The 27,683-nt window shown below is 42.5% G+C and overlaps 1 protein-coding gene across 1 annotated transcript; it reads left to right on the forward strand.

Moving 5' to 3' along the window:
* The first annotated feature begins 17,921 nt into the window (after window positions 1–17,921).
* On the forward strand, window positions 17,922–19,101 carry LOC118015602 (olfactory receptor 9I1-like). Its single transcript, XM_035012341.1, has one exon. It carries the CDS (start codon window positions 17,922–17,924, stop codon window positions 18,861–18,863), a length of 942 nt encoding a protein of 313 aa, XP_034868232.1. The 3' UTR covers window positions 18,864–19,101.
* The last annotated feature ends 8,582 nt before the right edge of the window (window positions 19,102–27,683 follow it).

A 27,683-nucleotide genomic window follows, 5' to 3' on the forward strand; every position in this document is an offset into this window, starting at 1 on the left:
GAGAGAGCACATGAGAGGGGGGAGGGTCAGAGGCAGAAGCAGGCTCCCTGCCGAGCAGGGAGCTCGATGCGGGACTCGATCCAGGGACTCCAGGATCATGACCTGAGCCGAAGGCAGTCGCCTAACCAACTGAGCCACCCAGGCACCCTCACTTTATTCTTTATCCTTCCTTCTCTCTCCATGCCCAATCCTTCCCCTGTTCCTCATAGGTATCCAGTCTAGTGTATGCAAAATATATATACTCCCATGTTTAGTCCTTTCATATTGATTTAAAAATATGTGTGCCTTTAAAAAAAATACAGTGATTTTGGTGTAGTTTAAATTTTATATACAAGGTCTTGTGCTATAAAACCTATATATTTTTCTTTTCCCACATACACTATATTTTTGTGATTTGTCCGTGTCATGTAGCTACATCTAGTTTGTTATTTCTGGTTTTGCTATGGTCTTCCTTGGTATGCTTACAGCACATTTACTTATCCATTCCACCAAACATGTTGAGGTTTTGCAAAAATTATCTTATTGTATCCTAGAAACAGCTCTTTGAGGGCTGTTATAGTATCTATCTATCTATCTATCTATTTATTTATTTATTTATTTATTTATTTATTTATTTATTACCGGTGAGGAATTTGAACTGGGAGATGAATTTGTTTAAGGTGACCCACTTTAATTAAAGTGGAAGAGCTGGGTTCTGAATGATAATGGTTTGCTGGCGAATTCTGTGCTCTTAGCTATGAATTCATTTTGCTGGTTTCCTATAGTTAAGCACATCTCTATGATTCATGAAATCAAAGGACTCTCCCTGCAGTTGTTTGGGTTATCAGATCCTTCTTGCCTTCAAACCACGAGAGAGCTTGGCTAATTTCAACATCTTTCTCACCCTCTAATTCTGAAACTGACGTAGATCACTTTCTGTCCATCTTGTGGGGAAGTCCTGGGGTTCCCTCTGATTCTGAGCCAAGACTGTTCAATGCACATGACCGAAGAGTAGTTGGCCCAGATCACTGGGGTAGAGATGCAGCTACACTGGGTTTGTCCTACATGCACACTAGGCCCACCTCATACTCTGACTCTAATTTTTCCAGCAGCCCTGAAAGTTGCATACAGCCATGACTATTTTGTGGATGAGCAAAGTGAGGCTCAGAGATGTTAAGGAGGCTGCCCAACTTGCCAGATGTCAGGAAGAAACAGAAGCAACATTTGAATCCGAGACTTTCTAACTTCAAATTCTGTAGTCTTTGCTTCACATTATGCTGTCCTCTTAGGGGAAGCAGATAACTTTTTCTGCAGACCCAAGGCTCAACTTTTAAACTCATCGTACTTCTAAGACTATTAGACATATACTCAACTTTCTGGGGAAAGAGGACTAAATTTGAATCTGGAGTATTTTGGTGGTCCATGTCTTTTATTCTTCCTTTTTTTTGGGTTAAGACAGACAGAGTTGGGCCACATCTCTCCTTTGGTATGTTCTTGAAGAAACTGCCTAGCCAACTCTAATCTCAATTTGCTCAAGAACAAAATGGGAATATAATAATGAGTTTTTGAAAAGCTAGAATGGATTTTACCCTAATGTGGTAGAGTTTGCCTATTTTCTAGAAAGGAAATTTCCAGAATACTTCTGGAAAGGAAGAATTTCAGGACCAGGTGGTCACACCCAGTTTTGTATGATCTTATTTAAGAAGGGGCTTAGAGTATCAGCAGCTTGGGTTGGGCCCAGAGTAGAGGGTGACTCCAGACTCCCAGAACCCAGAACAGCTTCCAGGAAGGAACACCAAGGTTTATGGCCAGCAGATATTTTAAGAAGGCTTAGGACACTTATAGGTTGACATTATTACTTATAATGTGTGATGTAGATGAATATGAGATCTCTGGAGGGGATGGGGAGATGGTCTTACCCATGAGGAAGACTTCAGAGAAGAGATGGCTCCTAAATCTTGTGCCTCCTTTCACTTGGAACCTTCTCCTGAACTCTTCTTTCTCTTTCTTCCAAAGGTTGTATCCATAGGGGATCATGAAGAAGCTCCACACAGCTAACTTTCCTCACCTTATTGGGATTGGTCTAAAAATATTATGGAAAATATTTACTGAGCTCTTGCCCTGAGTCAGGTAGCATGCTAAGCACTGTAAAGGCTTTATTTCATTCCAGCCTGGTAGCATTAGAAGAGAAGAATATTTGTCTTTATTTTACAGGAGAGGAAACTGAGGTTTGCAAACATTAAGTATTTTGCCTGAGGTTCCACAGCTAGAAAGAGAAGGTGTTTAGATATTAGCCCTGGTCTCCCTGAACTCAGAGTTGAGGTAAGGCACCACTGTAGTGGGCTGCTCTTCCTAATCTTAGTAGCCATTTGTTGAGCATCTTCTCTGTGCCAAGCAGGATATGAAGCATCCGGTATACATTATGTCATATAATTCTCACAATGACCAATGATAGAGGCATTATTTTGTCTTGGAGGAAACTAAAATTTGAAGCGTTAAGTAGCTTGTCCAAGGTCACATCTAGTCAGTGAAGAAGCCCAGATTTTTTTTTTCATTTTTTATTTTATTTTTTAAGATTTTATTTATTTATTTGAGAGAGAAAGAGAAAGAGAAGGAGAGAAAATGAGTAGGAGAAGGGGAAGGGGGAGAAGCAGATTCCCCACAGAGCAGGGAGCCCAACACGGGACTTGATCCCAGGACCCTGGGATCATGACCTGAGCCAAAGGCAGACACTCAACCAACTGAGCCACCCAGGCATCCCTAGAGATTACTTAACAAAAAAGAAAAAGAAAAAGAAAAAGAAAAAGAAAAAGAAAAAGAAAAAGTCTGGAGCGCCTGTGTGGCTCAGTCGGTTAAGTATCTGCCTTTGGCTCAAGTCATGATCCCAGGGTCCTGGGATCAATTCCCATTCAGGCTCCCTGCTCCGTGGGGAGTTTGCTTCTCCCTCTGCTGATCCCCCTGCTTATGCTCTCTCTCTATGACAAATAAATAAATAAAATCTTTTAAAAAACGTAATCTCTGCGCCCAACATGGGGCTTGAACTCATGACCCTGAGATCAAGAGTCATACGCTCTACAGACTGAACCAGCCAGGAACCCTGAGAAAGCCCAGATTCTAACCCAAGTCTGGCTTATTCCAAAGCCAAAGCTCTAGTACATATGATTAGTTCCACCTCCAGCATAATCATAGGTAGTACAGTAATTTACAGTGAAGTCTTGGGTCTAAGTTTGCAGTCGAGTATCCCACCCCTGCCCCCATGAAACTGTTTATATATATTTTTTTAAGTTTTTATTTAAATTCCAGTTATTTGACATACAGTGTGATATTATTTTCAGATATACAATATAGTCCTTTCACACTTCCATAAAACATCCGATGCTCCTCACCACAAGTGCACTCCTAAATCCCCATCACTTATTTCACCCAACCCCCATCCACCTCCCTTCTGGTAACCATTGGTCTGTTCTCTATAGTTAAGAGTCTGTTTCTTGATTTGCCTCTCTCTTTTCTTCCTCTATGAATAAGAAGATGTGCTACATACATACAATGGAATATTACTCAGCCATAAAAAGAATGAAATCTTGCCATTTGCCACGACGTGGATGGAGCTAGAGAGTATAAGTCTAAGTGAAGTAAGTTAGCCAGAGAAAGACAAATATCATACGATATCACTTATGTGTGGAATTATTTTCCAAAGTTTGCCTAGTGACACATAAACCCAAAGAGATTACAGCTATAGGTTTCTAAAAAAACTTCTTTAAAGACCCAATCTTACTTGTTTATTTCATACAAGAGCTGAAATCCCAGTCTGAACATGGTCCCATTAGCTGACAGGTTCCAATGACAATGGCCAGATTCTCTGCCCAGGTTCACCTTCCGTAGCTCTCATGCACCTTACTTCAGAGCTAGCACCCTCTCAACATTACCAAGGTAGAATTACACCTTAATTACCTGGTGGGATAATCCAGTTGGATTCATCTTTGGTTTGGAGTCAAACTGATCTAGTTCATTTAAGCATTTTGCAGTAGGCAGCTGAGATTGCCCAGATAGTTGAATGTAGCTGACAGATTCTAGGTTTCTTCTTACTAAGCAAACCAGCGAGATATTTAAAATGCTTTGGGGATGGTTTCGGGGGAGGGATGCGGTGCACACAAAGGTTGTCCCTGAATCACATGTTGGCAACTGGGACAGCCTCCGGGCTCCCAGGAACAGTCAGCCTTGTCAGGGAGAACACACTTCAACAGGGGCTCATTATCTCATCTCTCCACACATCTGAGAGGATAATAACAAGTCTTGTGGGATTTCACGGCAACTCCGAACTCACCTTAGGCTCAAAGCTCGTTTGCAGTTGCAGTAGGGAATGAAGCTGGTTCGTCTTTGCCACTGGCCCTACATGTCCTGCTGTCCCAGTCAGTCAGTGGTTCTGCCAGGACTCCTGGTAAAGTCCTCTTCACACTGCATCCACCCTGTACTCAGACCTTGTATCAAGTCTCATCTCATGGTCTGCTCAGAATTTCGTTAGTAAGGATGGATTATTGGTTCAGGGGGAATGAGGCTAGTGTGGTCTAAACATGCTTCCCTTGAAACTTTCTCTGGCTATTCCAGCTCTCATCTCTCCCCTGGTCTCTGAAACCCACTCTGCCTGTGTTAGAACCTCACACTTTGGCATTGAATTCTAGTTGTCTTACACTGTTAATGGCTATTCCTTGGTGGTTAGTCTTATTGCCCAGCTCGACTGTAGGTTTCTGGAGAATCCGTCTTGCTTCCTCCAATTACCATGTGTTCTGCTTCCGGAGAATCACTCCCATGCCCTGTATGCTTTCATCCACTCATCAGTGTAGGATTGGAACTCTTTCAGCAGGGTCTCAGAGAAGCCATGCGCCCCATTCACTCGAAGTAACATGGCAGGGATAAGACTCCTTGATAAGTAGCAAGCATTCAGCCTCGCCAGGGTGGTTCTTGCTATTGCAGTTGACAGATGGAGCGAGAATATATGACAGAGAAGGAAGGCAGCCACAGACCAGGACTCCTGGTGGCACAGGGAATTCTATCTTCCAACCCATTTTTGTACAATATTTATTATCATTTCCTGTAATTAAATACCTACTAAAATATCTGTGTGGTAAGAGGGTGTGTCCTGTATTACAAGTGTTTCCTATAGACAATAGAATGGCTATTGGGACAAGATAGAGGAAAAGGAGGGAGAATATGCCAGCAATGATAATATTCCATTAAACATCCCCTGGGGAATTTGTGGAGGTGGGCGATTCCATCGTATTTATTACCTTCTCTTGGTGACAGGTTGGAAAGATCTGGAGTGCTTTGATGTATTATACAATTATTATTGTGGTTGTTCTTGTTCATATCAAGCCTAGGACCCTTGTTTTGACTTTTGGGAAGAGATGTGTCTTAGGTTGGTTTCCTTAAAAAAAAAAAAAAAAAAAGGATGTGGGACAGGGGTTTGGGGGCCAGTGTGTCACTGAGACCTGTCAGGCAGTGAAGGAAGCAGAAACTAGCTGAGCAAAGATATAATTTCTGGTGGAGTCTAGCCTGATCCCTAGGGCAACTCTGGAGTATAAATTATACTCTGACTCAGTTCTGCCTCGAGGCAAGGGATTTGGCCTTCTGCAGCCCATATTGACTGTTTACCGTGGGCTGCCCCATAGAGTAGAGGTGGGACCCCCTTTGGGGAGATGGATCGCTTGGCTGAGGAGGGCACTACTCCAGAGAAGGCTGCCGCTGTGAGCTGTTAGCAGCCAAAGCTACAGGAGCTGCAGGTGCCTGGGCTGATCTGGAAACCGGGATACTCAAGGATGCTCTCTGCTCCTGATGGACTTTTGAGTATCTACAGCCAGGGCTTCTGATATTACCACGTGGAGTAGAGACAGCCCAAGAGGGCAATAAGAAAGATGTTTCAGTGCAATCCCCATCACAATCCCAGTGATATATTTTTTAAAAATGTTATTTTTTTTATCTGAGAAAGAGAGAAAGAGCATGTGCAGGGGGAGAAGCAGACTCCCTGCTGAGCAAGGAGCCCGACGTGGGGCTCGATCCCAGGACCCTGACATCATGACCCGAGCCAAAGGCAGATGTTTAACCGACTGAGCCACCCAGGCGCCCCTCCGGTGGTGTTTATTTCACAGAAATAGAATAAACAATCCTAAAACTCATCTGGAACCACCAAAGACACTGAATAGCCAAAGCAATCTTGAGAAAGACCGAAGCGTCCCACTCTTTGGTTTCAAACTGCACTACAGAGCTGTAGTCATCAAAACAATATACTACTGGCATCAAAATCATTATATAGACCAATGGAAGAACTAGAAAGTAAGGCTTCTTTATTTTTATTGAAGTGTAGTTGCCACACAATATTACGTTAGTTCCAGGGGTACAACGTAGTGATGGGACGAGTCTATGCTTTATGCTGCGCTCATCTCAAGTGCAGCTCCCGTCTGTCACTACACTGTGTTATTACACCACCATATTCTCTATGCTGTATGAGCGAGGCTTCTTAAGATTCCATATGTAAGAATGTCATGCAGTATTTTCCTTGTCTGACTTACTTCACTTAGGATAATGCCCTCAATGTACCCCCATGTTGTCACAAATAGCAGGATTTCCTTCCTTCTTATGGCCAAATAATATTCCACTGTGTGTATAGCATATTTTTTTGGCCTCCCTATAATCCATATTCCTTACAGAATTTGGAGAAACTGTTTGAAACCTACATCCGTTCTATAATTTCCCTACTAAAATTCCCCCATTGATTTCCCACTGCACTTAGAAAAACCCTAATTTCTTACTCTGGCCTATGAGCTCATATGTGATCCATCCTCTGTGTACCTCCCTTCTTCATCTCCTACTGACCTCTGTCTATTCCTTGAGAGCCCAGCTTATCCCTGCCTCAGGCCTTCTGCACGTGTCGTTCCCCGTGTCTGAAATGCTCTTCAAATAAGAAGATGCTCTTGTGTGTTCTTTTCATGTCAGTCCTAGTGTAAATGCCATATCAGAGACCATTTCGGACTTCAAGTGCCCTTTCTCTGCCACTCCCCCAGATAGTTCCTATCACATCATCTTGCTGTATTTGTTTATAACCCTATTTTCTGTCTCTGCCTATTAGAATGTAAGCTCCAGGAAGGTAGGAATTTAATCTGTTTTGTTCACTGCTGTGTGTGGCCAGTGCCTGGAATATTTCCTGGCATACAGTAGGTGCTCAAATATTTGTCAAACAAACGAAAGGAGAGATCCTTAATGTTTCTATTATTCAGTCAGAAAAGTCAAAGGTCTCATTAGAAGAATGGGAACATTAAACGAATGCTAAATTTGCAAAAGAGGAAATAAGTATCTACTGGTATGAAAAACATTTAACGTCACAGTGAATAAAAAAATTACAATTTATGTAGCCCTGAGCTACATTTTTTCTTTCATAATCACCAAATATTTAAAAGAAGATCATGATACATATATTAGCAAGGTGCTGGGAAACAGGCTCCCTCATACACTGTGCAGTTCTGGGGAGCATCTTACAGTCAGTTTTATCATTGTGTATAAAGACCCTCACAAATGAAAATGCCTCTCTCCCCAATCATCCTGATTCTAGGAAGTTACCGCACATAAATTATCATTAATGTCTACAGATATCTTGGTCATGGCACTGTTGTTTTATAATAAAAAGTTGAAAATGTCAAAGTGACCCAAATCATTTAGGTGTAATAGGATACTTTGGATGTGAGGAGCCAGGGTTCGAAAGCGAGCATCTCCCAATGCACGCGTTTGCTTGGGTGGGTTGCACGGGGTGGAGATGAGAAGGGCCACTGTTGTACATGGCAAGCCAAGGGATTTCCCCAACTCGGACCCTCACAGAGGTTCAGGGATGTGAAATATCCTTGGTGGCCTGGGTTGGGGAGGTGGGCTTGTGCAGAACTCGCCCTAAGGCAATGAGGGGTCTTCCTGGTGGGCGGGGCCGCACCATTGGTGGTGAGTGTTGGTGTCGGTCATACCAGTAGCAGACCAAGGAGATCATATCCATCCAAATGCATTGGTGGATGAGGGTGGAAGCGGGGAGTGATTTAAGAAGTAGCCCTTTGGGGCAGAAGCCAATTCCCTGCGGCGTCCCATGTACTGTACTGTACTGTACTAGGCGAGCCTGGGAGTTCAACACCATAGCTCAGCATGAGGGCATCTCTGTGGACCGGGCAGGGGTTCTAGGGAATCTTGAGATGGGGGGAGTACGAATCAAATGTAACCTCATGTGACCACCAGGGTGGAAAATGCTCAGGATATAATGCTAAGTGAACAGCAGTGTTGGGGGATGTTTAAATGTTTAAAGTTTCCCCATAAGAGGATAAGAAATACCATATATCTTTTTAAAAATGTATGCACAGAAAACTTAATTGATACTGGAAGTCCAAAATAATGAACCAACAACTATTGGAGTTCAGCAAGTTTTCCAAGTGAAAGGACCTTATCAATAGCCTTCTCTATGTGAGCAGTGATCGATAACACAATATGAGGGGAACCAAAGGGCCTGAGGAAGGAACTGGATGAATGGAAAGGAGGTGTCATGTCTCATGGGTGGTAGGGGCTTAGAGCTGTAAGTACGTGTGTCCTGCATATAGCAACAAGAAATACCACACATCTTTATCAAATTAACGCTTCTAAATTGCATCAATGTGCCCCAATTCCCTTTTTGTCATGATTAAGGCTATTAAAATGTTATATATAATATGTAATATACTTCTGTCCCCCATGGGTCTCTCCTCTACTCATGGGTTTTGAGAATTTCCACGTACAAGAAAATCTGGGGATGTCTTTTGCCTTCAGGTTATCATGACTACCCCTGAGATTGTTCAAGTGCGTATCGGACATCAGACAAGGGCAATCTCACGGCCTTTGTGGCGAATTTGGGAGTCAGTTTTTCTTTTCCTGTGGTTGCCTGGACATTTAGGGTACAGAGTTTCGGGGCTCAATGGCCCCAGCCTCGCGAGCAGCCCGATGAGAGGCCCCACCACTTTCCCCGGTGTTGGTGTGGACCACAGGCCCCTCCCACCTGAGTAGCTTTAGGGCACTTATATTTTCTCTTGTTCACTCACCTCAGTGGAACAGTATAGAGATAGTGTGTCGACTTTAATCCTGATTTGTAAATATATGTGTAAAATTTCTATAGAAAAAAAAATTCTGGAAGGATATTCATAGTACCAGACCCTGTTCTATGTGTCTTATGTGTATCACCTGTATGTCATGTCATGTCATGTCCCCCATGTCATCCCAGGACATAACTGACTTACATTCCCGACACAGAGGAGGATCTGAACCTGCGCAGTCTGCTGCCAGAGCTTATGGGCTAAATAACTATGTTCTAGTATCTTTCCTTCTGTTAACAGCACCTTTTGGAGTGGTATGATTACAGGGATTACATTTCTTCATTTATACTTTTGTGACCTCATCCAAATTTTGTCCTACATGGTTGTATTTATAATCAGCCAGCATCTACAGGGAGTACAGGATGGTGGTTAAAAGCAAGGTGTGTGAGGCCAGCCTCCCCTGGTTCCGATCCCACCTGTGTGACCACGGGTGGTCACTTCACCTCTCTGGGCCTCCGCTTCCTCACGGGGAAAGGAGAGCAATAGTGGTGTCTTCTTCAGGGGGTCGTTGTGGGGAGCCCGGGATGAGTTACCCTAGATAAAACTAGTGTGGTGTGCTGGGCACTGCTCAAAGGCCTTTATGTATCGATTACTCGATTACTCATGTTAGTTGAGTAAATGAGTCTGCAGGCTGCTGGGACTCCACATAATCACGTATTTCATCTGAGCCCTCACCATGAGACTGGTTCAAAAGGGTCACTCTGACGACAACCCCTCAGAGAACAGAATGCAGTGGCATTTCCCCCCTAGCCCCCACAGCCCCCAAATGAGACTTAATTATGGCAGAGACTGCCACACAGGACAAAATGTGAATGGGGAGGAATTGAGACAGCTAACTTTGCAGGGGCCCTTTTCTGAAGGTTTCTTGCCTCCGGGGACCAGAGGAGCCTAATTAGCAGCTTAGGGCCTGATTAGAGAAGCCCCATCGGTGACAAGCTCCCCTGCCCTGGTCTAATTGCCTTCCTGGAATGCCCAGGGTAGGGTGGGGAGGCAGGCCCCTATGAATAGGTGCTCCTGTGGTTGCTGGGGCTTGAAAGCTGCAGGTGCTGAACATGCTTATTCCTCTGGTCCCCCGCAAACCCCACTTAGACACCACATTCTGCTCTACCCCCTGGCTCAATCTTCTGGCTTGGTCCTGCTGGAGGTGAGTGTGAGCAATAGCAGATCCAAGAGAAAATGAACTGCAGTTCAGATGCAAAGTGTACCTGACAACCTGAATCTTGGTTTTCTATCATGTAAAATGGGTTTATCTCTTTTTTTCTTTTTTAAAAAAGATTTTATTTATTTATTTTAGAGGGAGAGTGCGAGAGAGAGAGAGAGAGAGAGAGAGAGAGAGCACGCACAAGCAGGGGAGGGGCAGAGGGAGAGGGAGAAGCAGACTCCCCACTGAGCAGGAAGGCCAATGTGATGTGGGATTCCATCCCAAGACTCTGGGATCATGACCCCAGCCGAAGGTAGATGCTTACCCAACTGAGCCATCCAGGTGCCCCTATCTCTTTTTTCTTGAGAGAGGAGGGCCAAAGTTAGTACTAGCTGAGAGTTACTAGTTGCATTTCCCCCTTGCAGTGATGCAAGACACTTAGCCTTTGGGGTCTCAGTTTCTTCATCTGTATCATGGGACTGATGCTGCCTCTCACACCTGCTTCAGATGATTGCTTTCAGAATGAGAAGAGACATGGTAGGTGAGACCACATGGAAAACGAAGGCTGCAATTTGAGTATTGGGGGTTCTATTAAGAAAAGGGGAAGAGCAAACAGCTCCCTTGTTGAGTTTCTGAGGAGCTTGTGACTCTCGGGTGGGTGGTGGGAATCGCAGAAAGAACTGGAAGCTCTAAGTGGGCTCTAAAACACAGCAATCTCCTTGGTGGGAGATTTAATTTCCCCATCACTGTGATTTGTCAGGAAGTTCAAAGACCAGTCATCAGCGATGCTGCAGAGAGGGTTTCTGTTGTGGGTGGGAAGTAAATCTAGATTCCCACAGGCTAGGGTCCATGAAGCTACTTTTGGTGGGTGCTTGGCTGAGCTGCCCCTAAGGCAAGAGAGCTGAGGCTCTCATTTAGGACTGGTCAGCTGGGTGCTGACTTTGGGAGAGGATCTAAGGAGATCAGGGGATGAAGAACCCCATCCAGAGCAAGAGAGACCTGATGCTCATGCTCGTGCTTTATAAGGCTGGCTCAGTCTAGGTGTCCCCATTGCTGCAGCCTTTCCCCTTCCCCATCCCCCTTTAAAGGAAGGCAGTCCATCTGTCCTCACCGCTCTCCCCGACGTGGAGAGCTCGAGTAGTTGTGGGCATCAGAAAAGCAGTACTACGCCTCTGAAAAGGAGTAGCCATCCCAGCAGGAAGGGGTGTCTTGTTGGTCTGCAAATCTGGGCTCTAGTCACTCCTAGCCTCTCCCACCAGGAGTTTGCTTCTAGGCAAGACCCACCTCACCTCGGTGCCTCTCTTTTCTCATCTCTGCTTACCCCATCTGAAGGCAGAAGGGCACAACCATAACCTTTAGAGACTCCTTTAAGTTCCAAGATGTTACTGTATGCTCAGCCCAGGAAGGAGAAGTATAAGAGATTTGAGGTCAGCATTTGGATAGACTTGATATGCCATTCGAGAAGTTTGTTGTTGGATAGCAAAATGAAGAAGAACCTCAAGATTTCCACTTTTCAGGTCATCTGCCCCACACCTCCCATCTGTATCACGATGACCCCCATGGTGAGGGGCTGGGGCGGTGGGGAGGTGGAAAGAGTTCTGGATCCCAGCTCTGGGTTTTCTTTCTAGCCATGTGACTTTTGGACAAGTCTGTCGACCTCTCTGAGTCCCACTTTCCTCGTCTGAAAATGGGCTGTGTGAGGATGGGATGAGATAATGGGTGTACAATATTCTAAAATGAGGCACCATGAAAGTCATTTGTAATTTGGGGGAGGAGGAGCTCACACCTTCCCTTGTATGCAACAGAATCGGTGTCTGTTGAACACACGACATGTCCTCTCATTTCATCCTGCAACACTCCTGTGACTTCGGTGGTTTCACGTCCATCTTCTAGATGAAAGAGCTGAGGCCCAGAGAAGGTAAGCAGCCGGCTGGGGTCTGACCCTGCTGTGCTAGAACTTTGAAGCGTTCTCGTTCCGTGACGACATGCTGGTCCTGCCTCGCTGCTATTTTCAATGAGGCTTGCCAGCGAAACTTTTCCTATGTCTTGATGAGTTTAAATCCAACTAGAAAATGACCAACTGAATTTTTTTTTTTTCAGGACAAGTTTCTGAGGACTCTATTTTGATCTCTGGGTTGAGCCGCTTTGTAACCTGAACACAGACAGAGTGTGGGTGGAAGGAACTGCTATGTTTTTCACCATTTAAACATTCTGAGGACCCAAGTCTCCACTGTCCCCGCCCCCCTGAACACTTTGAGTAGCAGTCAAAGCATCTGGTACTTCATGTCTTTGTTCCTTTTTCCTCCTCAGGTCATCACAAGGAAATGATACCCGTTCTATTATAGTGGCAGAGGGAGGGTAACTGTCATCCGTATCTCTTTAGTTCTATATATTCATCATGACATCCCCAGCGTCCAGAATACTGCCTGGCACAGAGGATAAAGGCAGATCTTTTATAAATCTTTGTTGCATACTTCCAGCTGAGGAGCAGTGACCACAGAACTTTAGGCACATCATACCACCTTTGTATCTTGCCATTTTTAAATAACTTTAAACCTGCCTTGGAAGATCTAAGTGGATTAGTTTTGCTGAGCTATATAAATACTCCTCAGATCTATGGCAGTATATTTTCCACAGCATGGGCCCTTATAAAGATGGTGTCTGGGCACTTCTAACAATCCCTTCCCAGTGCAAACTTTTTACTTTTAAAATCATCTACCCATACATTTTCTCGTTTGATCCATAGTGGCCTCTAGGCTCCGAGGCCAGTGTTCCTCTGCTCTAAGAGGACAGGTGGAGCATCATAAACACGGAAGTCTGCTGGGCTTTCTTTCTTCTGACACCCCTGTTAGTTTTCTGAGGTTCCGTGGAAGTTTTAGGGGAGCATCCATTATCTCAAAGAGCAGGTGATCTTGACGTCTTTCTCCTTTAGCTTTGGAAACTGTGAGAATTACACGTCGTAGGTGTGTTTACCGTGGGCGGTGGGTCTTGAGCATATGCGAGGAATGTGGCGGAAAGATAACCTAGACTTACAGAGGTCTGCCGAGGGAGGCCTGTCTGGAAGTAAACTATTTCTGTGTTGGATCAACAGTTAGATAACAGATCACTGAGAATGTGAAATGTCGATGTTGCTCAACACCGTGGAGCATGGTGGGTTCATGGCGGTATTAAGGATGCACTTTCTTCCTGTGCATCCTTACAAGTCGGCAACTTCAGCTATTTTATGGGCTTCAAAAACAGGAAATGGCTGCTTCAGTGATTTTTTCATATTTCCTGAGCAATGTAGTTTATCTAGGTTGCCTGGGACGAAATATCTTCCTCTGGGGCCACACTGAGGCAGGCCCCCCATGGGTTTTCTCCCTCCCTGAAGATTTTGTGGAGGTGCTATGTGTTTTCCCTGAACTTAATCATTAGGAAACCAGCTGGCCGTTCTAGCTAGAATTATCAATCATTTTGAACGGGTTCAGGAATTTAGACAGTGTATCGGAGGCAAGGAGGACCTGTTTTTGGAGGGGCCGACCCCTCCGGCTCATCTACAGATCAGCAGACGTTCAGCAACTTTGGTTTTCTTAAAATTGTCCTCTGCCCTCTGTGAAATGGTTGATACTCAGAAGAATCACATGCAGGTGTGTTTTGAATGAAGGGTCCCTCCATGCTGCTCACCATTTCAAAACGGAGGCCCCAGTCGTCTTGGGAGTCTGGATTTTTGAAGATTTCAGGAGCTGGCTACAGTAACACAGATCTGGAGGCCTTCCTACGCTTTCCATTTTCTCCCTTGAGCATCTGCCTTTCTTCATCATCCATAGATCAGTCTGGTTTTCGTTGAACCACTGTTTGTGCACTGTCTTTCCAGAACCCATTTGGCAAAGTCTTCTGGCGGCACTCTTATCGGTCCGATGATGATAGGGCTACTTATTCTAATTGTGCTGGCATCTGGCAAACAGGCAATTTTATTTTGCATTTATTTATTCATCAGTACTTCTTTCCAAAAGAGACTTGAAGTGGCTTATGAAAATGCATGGCACGCAGTAAGATACAATAAATTAAAAATGAGGGATGAGATTTGGGCAAAGTGCAGGTAGGTAGATGACGATGAGGAGCCAGGAGCAAGGCTGGTTCACACAGCTTTTATCTAGCTGCTGTAAGCTATGCTAGAGGTGGACAGCTCCTTGGTGGCTGCATACTCCTCATTAGAGTCTGATTCCGACGGGAGCCCCTGTGCATCCTTCTACCCTCACATCCCTGCAGAGGAAACGTGACAAATAAAGGAGTTACAACAAAAGGCGGGGGGGGGGGGGGGGGGGGGGGGGGGGGGGGGGGGGGGACGACACATGTGCAGTGTTTCCAACTCAGAAATGGAACAATTTTCCCAAAATCTTTATCTAACTTATGTTGCTTTCCTCCTTGCCCAAATGTAGTGGGTAATTTACATAAAGCTGCTCAAAAATTCTGGGGATAAAAAAGGTGTTCCTTTTGTGATAACTCATTATGACCATACTCAGGAGGAAATGGATAGTGGCTGGGGACACGGCGGGGGGACCAACAGATGTGGTTTTACCTCAACCACATTACTTCCTCTCTGCAGGCCTCTGTCTTCTGGTCCATGAATTGTCATTGTCGGTACAATGACAATATGGCCTGGAGTGGGTGTTGTGAGAAGTAAGTGGGGCACTTGATGTGAAGCACCTAGAACAGTACCCAACACACAGGGGGTTGCTGTTTTCCTGTCATTATTTATTTATTTTAGAGAGAGAGTCATTTGTTTTATATCTTTTTTTTTCTGCTTTGTGTTCCTTATTTTATTTTATTATGCTATGTTAATCACCATACATTACATCATTAGTTTTTGATGTAGTGTTCCATGATTCATTGTTTGCGTGTAGCACCCAGTGTTCCATGCAGAACGTGCCCTCTTTAATACCCATCACCGGGCTAACCCATCCTCCCATCCCCCTCCCCTCTAGAACCCTCAGTTTGTTTCTCAGAGTCCATAGTCTCTCATGGTTCGTCTTCCCCTCCGATTTTCCCTCCTTCATTTTTCCCTTCCTACTATCTTTTTTTTTTTTAACATAAAATGTATTATTTGTTTCAGAGGTATAGGTCTGTGATTCAAAAGTCTTGCACAATTCACAGCGCTCACCATAGCACATACCTTCCCCAGTGTCTATTATCCAGCCACCCCATCCTTCCCACCCCCCACCCCACTCCAGCAACGCTCAGTTTGTTTCCTGAGATTAAGAATTCCTCTTATCAGTGAGATCATATGATACATGTCATCTTAAGTTCCAAATTCAGAATTTAAGAATAAAATCACATGGTATTTGTGAAATCATATGGTATTTGTCTTTCTCTATCTGACTTATTTTACTTAGCATTATACCTTCTAGGTCCATCTATGTGGCTACAAATGGCAAGATATTATTTTTTTAAATGGCCGAATAATATTCCATGATAAATATATACACACACACACACACACACATATACCACATCTTCTTTACCCATTTATCTGTGGATGGACACTTGGGTTACTTCCATATCTTGGCTATTGTATATAATGCTGCGAGAAACGTAGGGGTGCATCTATCTTTTCAAATTCGTGTTTTCATTTTCTTTGGGTAAATACCCAGTAGTGGAATTAGTGGATCCTATGGTAATTCTATTTTTAATTTTTTGAGGATCTTCCATGCTGTTTCTTTACACTGTGATCGTAGGCTGATCATTAGACTCTGATACCTCAGGGGCTTCTCTCTGTATTAGGAAGCTGACACTTCTGAACAAAGCTGCCTTGAAAATGTCTCACAAGGGCCTGAAAAACTCCATATATTTTGTACTGGGAGTGGGCTGGTCCCGTGGTGATGATTTGTGTCTTCATTTTCTACTGGTTGTGGATAAAAGTGTGCAAATAAGCGTGAATAGTTACCTGATCCCCAGCATTTTTGCTAAAGTCACCTTTCAATGAACCTTCTACTGGTCCTGTTTAATACCCTCTTCTTTACTTAGGCTCTCTCCATTCCCCACACCCTGGGGTGTGTGTGTGTGTGTGTGTGTGTATTTGACAGCACTTGTCATCATCTGTCATGGAAAAAATATACTTCTTTTTTAAAAAAAGTATATTGCATATGCCTGGCTCCCTGCTAGAACAGCAGCTCTACAAGGGCAAAGATCTTTGTGTTGTTCTGAGCAACCGGAAGAATGTGTGGCACATGGAAAATTCTCAGTAGATTCTTACGGAATAAATAAATGAATATAGTCTCTCTCTCTCTCTCTGTTTCCCTCTTTGGTGAGGATGATTTGTGTGAATTCCTTTTAGAACACAGCAAATCATTGTTTTGGCTGAAGGTCGAGATTAGATTAGGCCGTAAGCGGGGGGAAAAACCCTCCTAAATATTCACATTGTCAGGAATTCAGCAGGGGAAAAACACCAGATGCTGACCTTTATTTCATCCATAGATAGCTCTTGTCAAACATTGATCAAAGTTTCATTTTCTTATTTATCTGAAATCCTATGAGATCTTTCTCAAATTCAGTTTTTATTTCAAGGATGGAAGGAGGACAAAAATAACCACCTTTGAAGTCCACATTCAGTATCCTCATTACCCCAAATCATCAGCATCCAAAGGTGCAGAGGCAAGATTGTCCAAATACTTGGCAAGAACTCTATCTGTATTAGAATTCTAAACTCAGTGTGATGCCTTTGTCCCTTAATGAGCTGTGCAGGCTAATTCTGGAATGGCTTGATTCATGTAGCTCATTGATTGATAATGATCTGGCATTTTAAAAAATGGGACAGGTCCTTTGGAATAAGAGGAGCATTTGGAAACCAGGCCAGGCTGCTTGGCAGGAACAACGAGGAAGAAGAGACTTGGCAGGCAACAGGTTGTAGAGGTTCTAACAGAGCTTATGTTTCATGGCTCACTCTCTTGCATCCAGCTCGATTGTGTTCACATGCATATCAAAACCAACCACAATGAAAGATAGAGTTGATATTGGGATGCCAGGGGACTGTGGACTTGGAGATAAAAAGATTCCAAAATGTACACGAACCTAGAGCATGTTACTCTGTTATTGCAGAATTTAGAAAAAATAATTCTAAGTGTGTGAGTCAGACCATGTGCTAGGAATGGTACATCTCTTACGTTCTTCACAATAGTACCGTGACTTTGGAGTTGAAATTCCTCTTACACCAACAAGGAGACTGGGGTTCAGAAAGATGAATTAACTTGTCCGAGGTCTCAAGGTATTTGAACCTAGGTCTGTTTCAAAGCCTATGTACTTAATACTATACCAGTAGGGTTTCTCCATCGAAAGGGTGTTTTCTGGCTCTGTAGTGAGGCTGATGAAGGTTTCCAATTTGGCATCTATCAGAAGTTTGGAAATGCCTAAGGAAGAGAGTTCTAGATCCAGCTTTGCCTCTTTGCTATGAAATCATGAACTAGTCACTTCACCTCTTTGACCTTAATATGCTTCTCCCAAGAATGGGATTAACAATATATGCTCCGAAGGATTTCCAAAAGATCAAATGAAATAAAGTTTGTAAAAAATGTAAAGTGCTTGACAAATTTACAAGATTATTATCATTGCTGAGAATGATCAATCACCTTAATTGCTCTTTAATGAGATTTTATTTTTTTATTTCAGCGGACAACTTAGGATTCATGGCGGAGAATGGCACCGTGGTGACAGAATTCATTCTGCTGGGGTTCCAGCTGCCGGCGGAGTTGCAGATGGGCCTCTTCTTTGTGTTTCTGGTCCTTTATTTCATTACCATGGTGGGCAACCTGGGCATGATTGTGTTGATTCAGAGAGACCCTCGTCTCCAATCCCCCATGTACTTCTTCCTCTGCCATCTCTCCTTCCTGGACGTTTGCTACTCCTCTGTCATTGTCCCTCAGTCGCTTGAGACCTTGGGTACCAATAAGATGGCCATCACTTATGAGCACTGTGCCACTCAGTTCTTCTTCTTCACCCTCTGTGCTAGCACCGAATGTTTCCTTTTGGCTGTGATGGCCTATGACCGCTATGTGGCCGTGTGTAACCCCCTCCTCTATGTCCCTGCCATGACACCACAGACCTGCCTGGGGCTGGTGGCTGGGGCCTATGCTGGTGCCATGGTCAATGCTGTGATCCGCACTGGGTGTACTTTCTCGATCTCCTTCTGTAAGTCCAACCACGTGGACTTCTTCTTTTGTGACCTCCCACCCCTGCTGAAGCTTGCCTGTAGTGACACCAAGTTACGGGAATGGGTCATCTACCTCTTAGCTTTCTTGGTCATTACAACCAGCATTTCAGTGATTCTGATATCCTACTTTTTCATCATTCAGGCTATCCTGAAGATTCGTACAGCAGGTGGCAAAGCCAAGACTTTCTCCACCTGTGCTTCTCACATGATCGCAGTGGCTCTTTTCTTTGGGACACTCATATTCATATACCTGAAAGGTAACATGAGCAAATCCCTTGGGGAAGACAAGATTGTGTCAGTATTTTACACTGTGGTCATCCCTATGCTGAACCCAATGATCTATAGCTTGAGAAACAAGGAAGTGAAGGAGGCTCTGAAGAAAGCTCTCAATGGGATGAAGGTTTCCCAAGTAGACTAAGACTTGAACTCCATCAATTTAGAAGTTCCTGCAAATCATCCTTCGGGTTTGCCTTCTCTCCTTAGCACATGAACCAGATTTCATAATTACAAAGACATATTGAAGCAAAAAAAGTATATAGCTTTGGGTTCCAGCAATTTCTTTATTAACTCTATGTCCTTCAGCCAGAAATTCTCTGCCCGTTTTCACATCAGTAAAAATTTCTGCCTTGCTATGATTAAAGCCAGGATCAAGAGAGATGGAACGCCAAAGGGCTTTATAAATAATAACATGCTATAAAATGTAAAATTGACTTTCTTACCTGTCCTGGGTATTGTTGAGTGTTTTCTCAGCTACTTGAATTCAAAAAAGTTCAAGCTACTAAGCTAACTTTTACATTTGAATAATTACAAAACAAAAGCTTCTTGTTTACAGAGTGAGGACAGTTACACTACTTGGTTGTGGGTAGTAGGGTGGAAATCAGCCTTGACCAAAGAAACCTTTTCTCAACATTCAGTTATATCCAAGTTAGGTGTTTGTCATAGAAAATACAAGTAGCTAAAGAGAGGAAGGAAAAATAGAGGGGAAAGGAGATGTAAACTGGGAAATGTTCACCTAGAATACGTTAGCCTACTTCCCAAAAGAGCATGGAGGACCAAGACACTGGGGAATAAAAGAAAGATGTAGTGATTTACATTAATTATTGGAAATAATTTGATCTGATATAGAGCTGAACTGAGTCCCACATATAACTTTCTGGGATATTTCTTGATCACCAAAGGTCAGAAGCTCTATTTTATTTCTGAAAGATTTTTCAAGGACCATCTCAAGCTGTTTTCTATTCACCAATCATGAAAACCACTACCTACTTCCATCTCCTGTAGGACATTTACTTTATGGTAAGAAGACAGATAACTATGAATCTGACTGCCCCCTTTTAATGATCTCATATCTGCTGGAAATATTACTTGGAAAATGTCTCCATTGTGATTCCACAATCTTTGTCATCAATTCAGCAAATATTTACTGTCTACTATGTATCAGACATAATCCTAGGCTCAGGAATATAGAAATAAATAAGATAGACATGGTTCCTCCTTCATGCGGATTAGAATTTGGGGCATAGGCAGATATAAACCATGGCAGTTAATGGATTTTTTTCATATGGTTTTGGAAAGTGGGAAAAAGCAGGACAAGGTATTGTTACACTGTATAGTAGGGTTCTGACCTGGTCTGGTGTGGTCAGAAGAGGCTTCCCTGAGGAACTAACATTTATGCAGAAGCTTAAAGAGTAAGTATATCATAGGCATGGGGGAAGCTGAGGGAAGCCAGAATGGCTGCAGCATAAGGAGAGGAGCTGAGTGTGAGGGGAAGTTGGAAAACTCAGGAGCAACTAGGTCACAGAGAGCCTTGCGGGCTCCCTTAGGGACTTGTGGGCTTTACTCTAAGAGTGAGGCATGAAATGATCAGACCTAAATTTGAAAAAATCCCTTTGGCTGCAGTGTGATGGGTGGGAATGGAGACTCATGGCCTGTGGTGGTGGAGATGGAAGGACGCATCCTCATTTCATTTAAGAAGCAACAAATGGTGCATCCAGACATGGGGTTTGATTTTCACACAAGACTGTATGCTTCCTTCTAAAATACGTATCAGGTCAGAGAAAGCTCACAGGTGTGTGACCATGATGTTGGTATAGGACTGATTCTTAGCAAAATGGTGAAATTGGGGAAATATACTTTTGGAGGCATCTGCTTTTTCATTGGTCTACCTTTCCTTCCCTGCCTGTGACCTCCCTCAGATATACATCAAAACGGCCATCAACTTCTCCCTCTCAAGAGGGCAACACATTTTCATTAACTCCCACGGTATGCCAGGTTATGTCAACAGGCTGAAGAAATCAGCCTTTGCAGGGCTTCTTACACACTCTAAGTCAGGAAAAGCTTTCAACTTAAAAAATATATAAATGGGGAAAACGCTAGAGAGTGAGGGTGCTATTTTGGTAGTGGTGGGAGCTGCCAACATTCCTTCCAACTTATACTTGGTGAGTGGCAACAAACTGCCCATAAGTGAATGACCTTTGATACATGTACAGTATTTGATGTAAATACGGTTGCTTCAGGGATGCACCAAGTGGATGCAAATAAAATGAGATTTTAGTGTGTTTTAGGAGATCACTTTCTGATTAATGTGAGAAGGCACTGGAAGAAATGGCATTTATGGTGAATTTCCACTTGCATATATTAATAAATATAGTAAGTGAAAACATTTATTAATTACCTAATGTGTGTCAGGCTCTGTGCCAAGAGTTTTTACGTATCTCATAGATAAGTCTCATTCTTTTTATTTTTTATTTTTATTTTATTTAATTTTTTAAATTTTTTTTAAATTTATTTGACACAGAGAGAGAGACAGTGAGAGAGGGAACACAAGCAGGAGGAGTAGGAGAGGGAGAAGCAGGCTTCCCGCTGAGCAGGGAGCTTGATGTGGGGCTCGATCCTAGGACCCTGAGATCATGACCTGAGCCGAAGGCAGATGCTTAACCAACTGAGCCACCCAGGTGCCCCTATTTTTTATTTTTATTATTGAAGTATAGTTGACATACACTGTTATATTAGTTTCAGGTGTATGACACAGTGATTTGACAATTCTATACATTACTCAGGGCTCACCCATGATAAGTGTAGCCACCATCGGTCACCATGCAACATTATTACAATATTATTGACTGCATTCTCTGTGCTGTAATTTCATCTCTGTGACTACTTTATTGTAAAACTGTAAGTTTGTACCTCTTAATCACCTGTATCTATTTTGCCCATCCCCCATCCACCTCCCCTCTGGCAACCACCAATTTGTTCTCTGTATTTGAGTCTTTTTTTTTTTTTTTTAAAGATTTTATTTATTTATTTGACAGAGAGAGACACAGCGAGAGAGGGAACACAAGCAGGGGGAGTGGGAGAGGAGAAGCAGGCTTCCGGCAGAGCAGGGAGCCCGATGCAGGGCTCCATCCCAGGACCCTGGGACCATGACCTGAGCCAAAGGCAGATGCTTAACGACTGAACCACCCGGGCGTCCCTTTGGGTCTGTTTTTTGTTTTGTTTTTTAGATTCCACATATACGTGAAGTCATATTAGCATTTGTCTTTCCCTGACCTATTTCACTTAGCATAATGCCCTCTAAGTCCATTCATGTTGTCACAAATGGCAAAATTTCATTTTTTTTTTATGGCTGAGTAAAATTCCATTGTGTATATATACCACTTCTTCTTTATCCATTCATCTATTGATGAACACTTGGGCTGCTTCCATATCTTGGCTATTGTAAATATGCTGCAATAAACATAAGGGTGCACATATCTTTTTGAATTAGTGTTTTCGTTTTCTTTGGTTAAATATCCAGTGGTGGAATTTTTAGATCGTATGGTATTTCTATTTTTAATTTTTTGAAGAACCTCCAAATTGTTTTCCACAGTGGCTGCACCAATTTGCATTCCCACCAACAGTGCGTGAGGGTTCCTTTTTCTCCACATCCTTGCAACACTTGTTCTTTCTTGTCTTTTTGATTCTAGCTATTCTGACTAGAACAGGTGTGAAGTGTGAGGTGATATCTCTCTGTAGTTTTGGTTTGCATTTCCATGATGATGAGTGATGTCGAGCATATTTTCATGTGTCTGTTGGCCATCTGTATGTCTTCTTTGGAAAAATGTCTATTCAGATTCTCTTCCCATTTTAATCAGATTATTTGTTTTTGTGTGTGTGTATTGAGTTGCATAAATTCTTCATATATTTTGGATATTATTCTCTTATTGGATATATCATTTGCAAGTATCTTCTCCCATTTAGTAGGTTGCCTTTTTGTTTTGTTGATGGTTTCCTTCTCTGTGCAAAAGCTGTTTTTTTGGTGTAGTCCCAATAGTTTATTTTTGCTTTTGTTTCCCTTGCTTGAGGAAACATATCTAGAAAAATGTTTCCATGGCTGGTGTCAAGTAAATTACTGCCTATGTTTTCTTCTAGGAATTTTATGGTTTCAGGTCTCACATTTAGGTCTTTAATCCATTTTGAATTCATTTTTGTTCATGGTGTAAGAAAGTGGTCCAGCTTCATTCTTTTCATCTGGCTGTCCAGTTTTCCCAATGCCATTTGTTGAAGAGACCATCTTTTCCCCATTGTATATTCTTGCCTCCTTTTTTATAGATTAACTGACTATGTACGTGTAGGGCTTTTTATACTGTTCCATTGATCTATGTGTCTGTTTTTGTGCCACCACCATACTGTTTTGATTACCACAGCTTTGTAATATATTTTGAAATCTAGGTTTGTGATACCTCCAGCTTTGTTCTTCTTTCTCAAGTTTGCTTTGGCTATTTGGGGTCTTTCGTGGTTCCAAACAAATTTTAGTATTATTTGTTCTAGTTCTGTGAAGAATGCTATTGATATTTTGATAGGGATTGCATTAAATCTGTAGATTGCTTTGGGTAGTGTGGATGTTTTAACAATCTTAATTCTTCCAATCCACAAGCATGGTATATCTTTCCATTTGTTTGTATTGTCTTCAATCTCTTTCATCAATGTCTTAAAATTTTCAGAGCATAGGTCTTTCACCTCCTTGGCCAAATTTATTCTTAGGCATTTTATTATTTTTGTTGCAATTATAAATGGGATTGTTTTCTTAATTTCTCTTTATGCTACTTCATTATTAGTGTATAGAAGCACAACAGATGTCTGTATATTATATTATTCTGTATATTAATTTTGTATCCTGCAACTTTACCGAATTTATTTATTAGTTCTATTTTTTTTTTTTTTTTGAGTCTTCGGGCTTTCTCATACAGTATCATGTCATTTGCAAATAGTGACAGTGTAACTTCTTCCTTACTGATTTGTATGCCTTTTATTTCTTTTTCTTCTCTGAGCTAGGACTTCCAGTACTATGTTGAATAAAAGTAGCAAGAGTGGACATCCTTGTCTTGTTCTTGATAGGTCTCATTTTGAAAATAGACTCTACACATAATCTTTTAGGAACTAGAATCCTCTGAAGGTTGATTTTATGTATCAATTTTGACTGGGTCACAGGGTGCCCAGATATTTGGCTAAACATTATTTCTGGCATATCTGTGAGGATGTTTCCAGAAGATATTTGCATTTGAATCAGCGAACCCTATAAAGCAAGTTGCCCTCCCCCAAATGGGTCGGCATCATCCAATTCATTGAAGGCTTGAATGGAAGAGTAGACAGAGGAAGGGAGAATTCATTCCCACTTTTCTGCCTGACTGCTTGAGCTGGGACAGCAGTTTACTTCTGTACTTGAACTGGGATTCACACTGTTGGCTTCCCTGGTTCTCAGGCTTCAGACTGAATCACACCCATGCTCTTCTGGGTCTGCTGGATTGTTTTAGCTTCCATATGAAGATCTGCATGAGCCAATTACTTGTGATAAATCTTCTATGTCATAAGCAGATCACCTCCAAAAGTTTCCTATCACCCTCTTTATTATTATTATTTTGTGATAAGAATATTTAACATAGGGTCAACCCTCTTAACAAATTTTAAATATACAGTATAGATGTAGTGATAGTTTCACCATCATAAATCACCATGAAGTGGCTTAAGAAAAATCTCTCTCTCTCTTTCTCTCTCTCTCTCTCTCTATATATATATATATATGCACATACATATATCCTGTTGGTTCTGTATCTCTAGAGAACCCTGAGTAAGAAAATCCAGTTGGTAATATGGGAGAATTTTCTTTTTATTCCTTTCAGCTTCTAAGTGTGTATTTTTTTTAGGCACTGGGTTTTGGAATAAGTTTTCAGCTGTTAGACTTTGGTCTCAATCTACCAAAAATGATATTAAAAAGATGAAGAAAGCAGACCTCCAGACTCTGAATGGATCCATTTAACTCACTACATCAAGAGACCAAAGTGCTATATTCATCTCATCACTTAGTATCTCAAAAAGTGGTGTCACCAAGATGGCAGTGTAGTAGACACCACAAAAACCAATAATTAGGCAACTATCTATGAACAAAACAGCCCTGGGAGAACTCATGAATACATTTGAGAAACTTCAACCACACAGTGGAACAACAACAACAACAAAATCTGAGAATAGTCCCACAAATAAGGAAAGAAAAACAGCTTCATTTTGCCTGCATCATTCTATCTCCCATGCTGTCACCACTCAGTGCCAAGAGGGAGTTCACAACCTAGAAAGAGTTCCCCTCCTTGGAGTGAATGACCAGTCAGTGTCTTCAGCCTTTCAGGGCAAGGCACAAAGGGCTCACTTGATTTTACCTACCCAGAGATGGCTATGAACCAGCATCAGCTACACAGTGAAAGTGACCATAGTTCCCAGTGACCTGTTCTGCAGAGGAATCCAGAAGCTTTGACCACTGAAGAAACCAACAGCCAGAATAGTCATAGACCCCATCCAGATTTCACTGGTTTTCACCCAACGGGCTTTTGTGTTTGCACTTGCCAGCCACCCGAGTCCCTCCCACTTCTTTGCCCCTGCCCCCTCTGTACCAGCAGCCAGCTCAGGTCTCTGTGGCTGCTTGAGTGCAAAATTCCAGCTTAGACCCCTGCAGCTGACCCCCACTGCCATGTGTGCAGTCAAGGTTAGCCCCTCCATCTGTGTACTTACATGCTTACAGCCTGACTCTTGTCACCAGCCTTCACTACTGTGCACATGCCCATGAAGAGACTCTGTAGCCCCAAGGGTGTATGATGACAGCCAGGGCCTTTTGAAGCAAAGGCAAAAAGCAAAAATCAACAAGTGAGCCTATATCAGACTAAAAAGCTTCTGCACAGCAAAAGAAATGATCAGCAAAATGAGAAGGTAACCTATGAATGGGAGAAACTACTGACAAATCATGTGTCTGATTAGGGGTTAGTATCCAAAATATATGAAGATCTCATACAACTCGATAGCAATAAAACAAACAATCTGATTAAAAATGGGTAGAGGGGGGCGCCTGGGTGGCTCAGATGGTTAAGCCTCTGCCTTCGGCTCAGGTCATGATCCCAGGGTCCTGGGATCGAGCCCCGCATTGGGCTCCCTGCTCCGCGGGAAGCCTGCTTCTCCCCCTCCTTCCTGCTCGAGCTCTCTCTCACTATCTCTGTCTCTCTCAAATAAATAAATAAATAAAATATTTTTTAAAAAATGGGTAGAGGACCTGAATAGGTGTTTTCCCAAAGAACACATACAAACGGACAACAGGTACATGAAAACAGGTACATAGTGATGCTCAGTGTCGCTAACCATAAGGGAAATGCGAATCAAAACCACAATGAGAGACTGCCTCACACTTGTTAGAGTGGCTACTCTCAAGAAGGCAAGAGATAACCAACATTGGTAAGGATGTGGAGAAAAGGGAATCCTTGTGCACTGTTGGTGGGAATGTAAATTGGTACGACCGCAAGGGAAAACGGTAGGGAGGTTCCTCAAAAGATTAAAAATAGAACTACCATGTGAACCAGCAATTCCACTTCTGGGTATTTTATCCAAAGAAAATGAAATTGGGATATTTAAGAGATAGCCACATTCCCATGTTTATTGCAGCATTATTCACAATAGCCCAAACATGGAAACAATCTAAGTGTCTATGGACAGATGAATGGATAAAAAAAAATGTGGCGCACACACACGGGAATATTATTCTGTCATAAAAAAGGAAAAAATCTCACTTTTTGTAACCACATGGATGGACCTAGAAGGTATTATGCTAAGTGAAATAAATCAGACAGAGAAAGACAAATGCTGTACGACCTCACTTTTATGTGGAATCTAAAAAGTCAAACTCATGGAAACAGAGTAAATTGATGGTTATCAGAGGCTGGGGGTTGGGAAAATGGGAAGATGTTGGTCAAAGGGTACAAACTTTCCAATATAAGTTGAGTAAGTTTGGAATCCAATGAACAGCATGGTGACTATAGTTAACAGTACTATATCGTATGCATGAAAGTTGCTATGAGAGTAAATCTTAAATGTTCGCACCATAAAAACAATAACAATAACAAAATGGTAATGATGTGAGGTGAAGGATGTGTTAACCAACATCATTGTGGTGAACACTTCACCACACATATGTGCATGAAATCATCACATTGCACATCTTAAACCTACACAGTATTATATGTCAATTATATATCTCAATAAAACCGGGAGAGACAATACCAATATTTTAATTGTGATTTCCATTTTCATATATATTAATTTAAAATGTAGATCCGAAGCCAAATTAACTATATTAGCACAAAAGGGTGTGGGTGTAGGGTAGAATTGTGGAGTATAACCCACATAGCACACAATCTTGGTCCTTCGGTTTGAGTGTACATTTATATATTTACTTTTGCGTGTGGGTGTGGGTGTCATCCGGGAGAGTGGTAGCGCTTCAGCTAGGATCAACAACAACCACAAAAACATTCTTTTTTTTTTTTTTTCGTCATGGAGATCAATAGAGGACAGATAAAATACTTCTCACATTTCTTTCTCTGCCCCCTTCCTCACATCTTACTGGTTTAACCTTCAAGGAAGGGAAAGTGCGTTCATCACAGCGATGTGCACGTGACCACAAGAACAGAGTAGCACAAGCCCCAACATCGTCACCCACCATGGATCTCCCATACCTTTTTGGCAGCAACAGGGGTAGAGGGAAAAAATAGGATGAGGCATTTTGGCTAAAATATTTTCTTGGTAATGGAGTTCAAAGAAGGTAAGACAACCCTAGGCTCTGAATCTCATTTTGCCTGAGGCTGAATTCAAACCTCAAAGAATATTTTCTCCTGAACCTTACTTAGATATAGAGTGAGGAGGATAAATCACCTGAGAAATTGGGTAAAGC

This window comes from Mirounga leonina, unplaced genomic scaffold, assembly GCF_011800145.1.
Source record: "Mirounga leonina isolate KUSES-001 unplaced genomic scaffold, KU_Mleo_1.0 Mir_166, whole genome shotgun sequence".
Taxonomy (NCBI): domain Eukaryota; kingdom Metazoa; phylum Chordata; class Mammalia; order Carnivora; family Phocidae; genus Mirounga; species Mirounga leonina.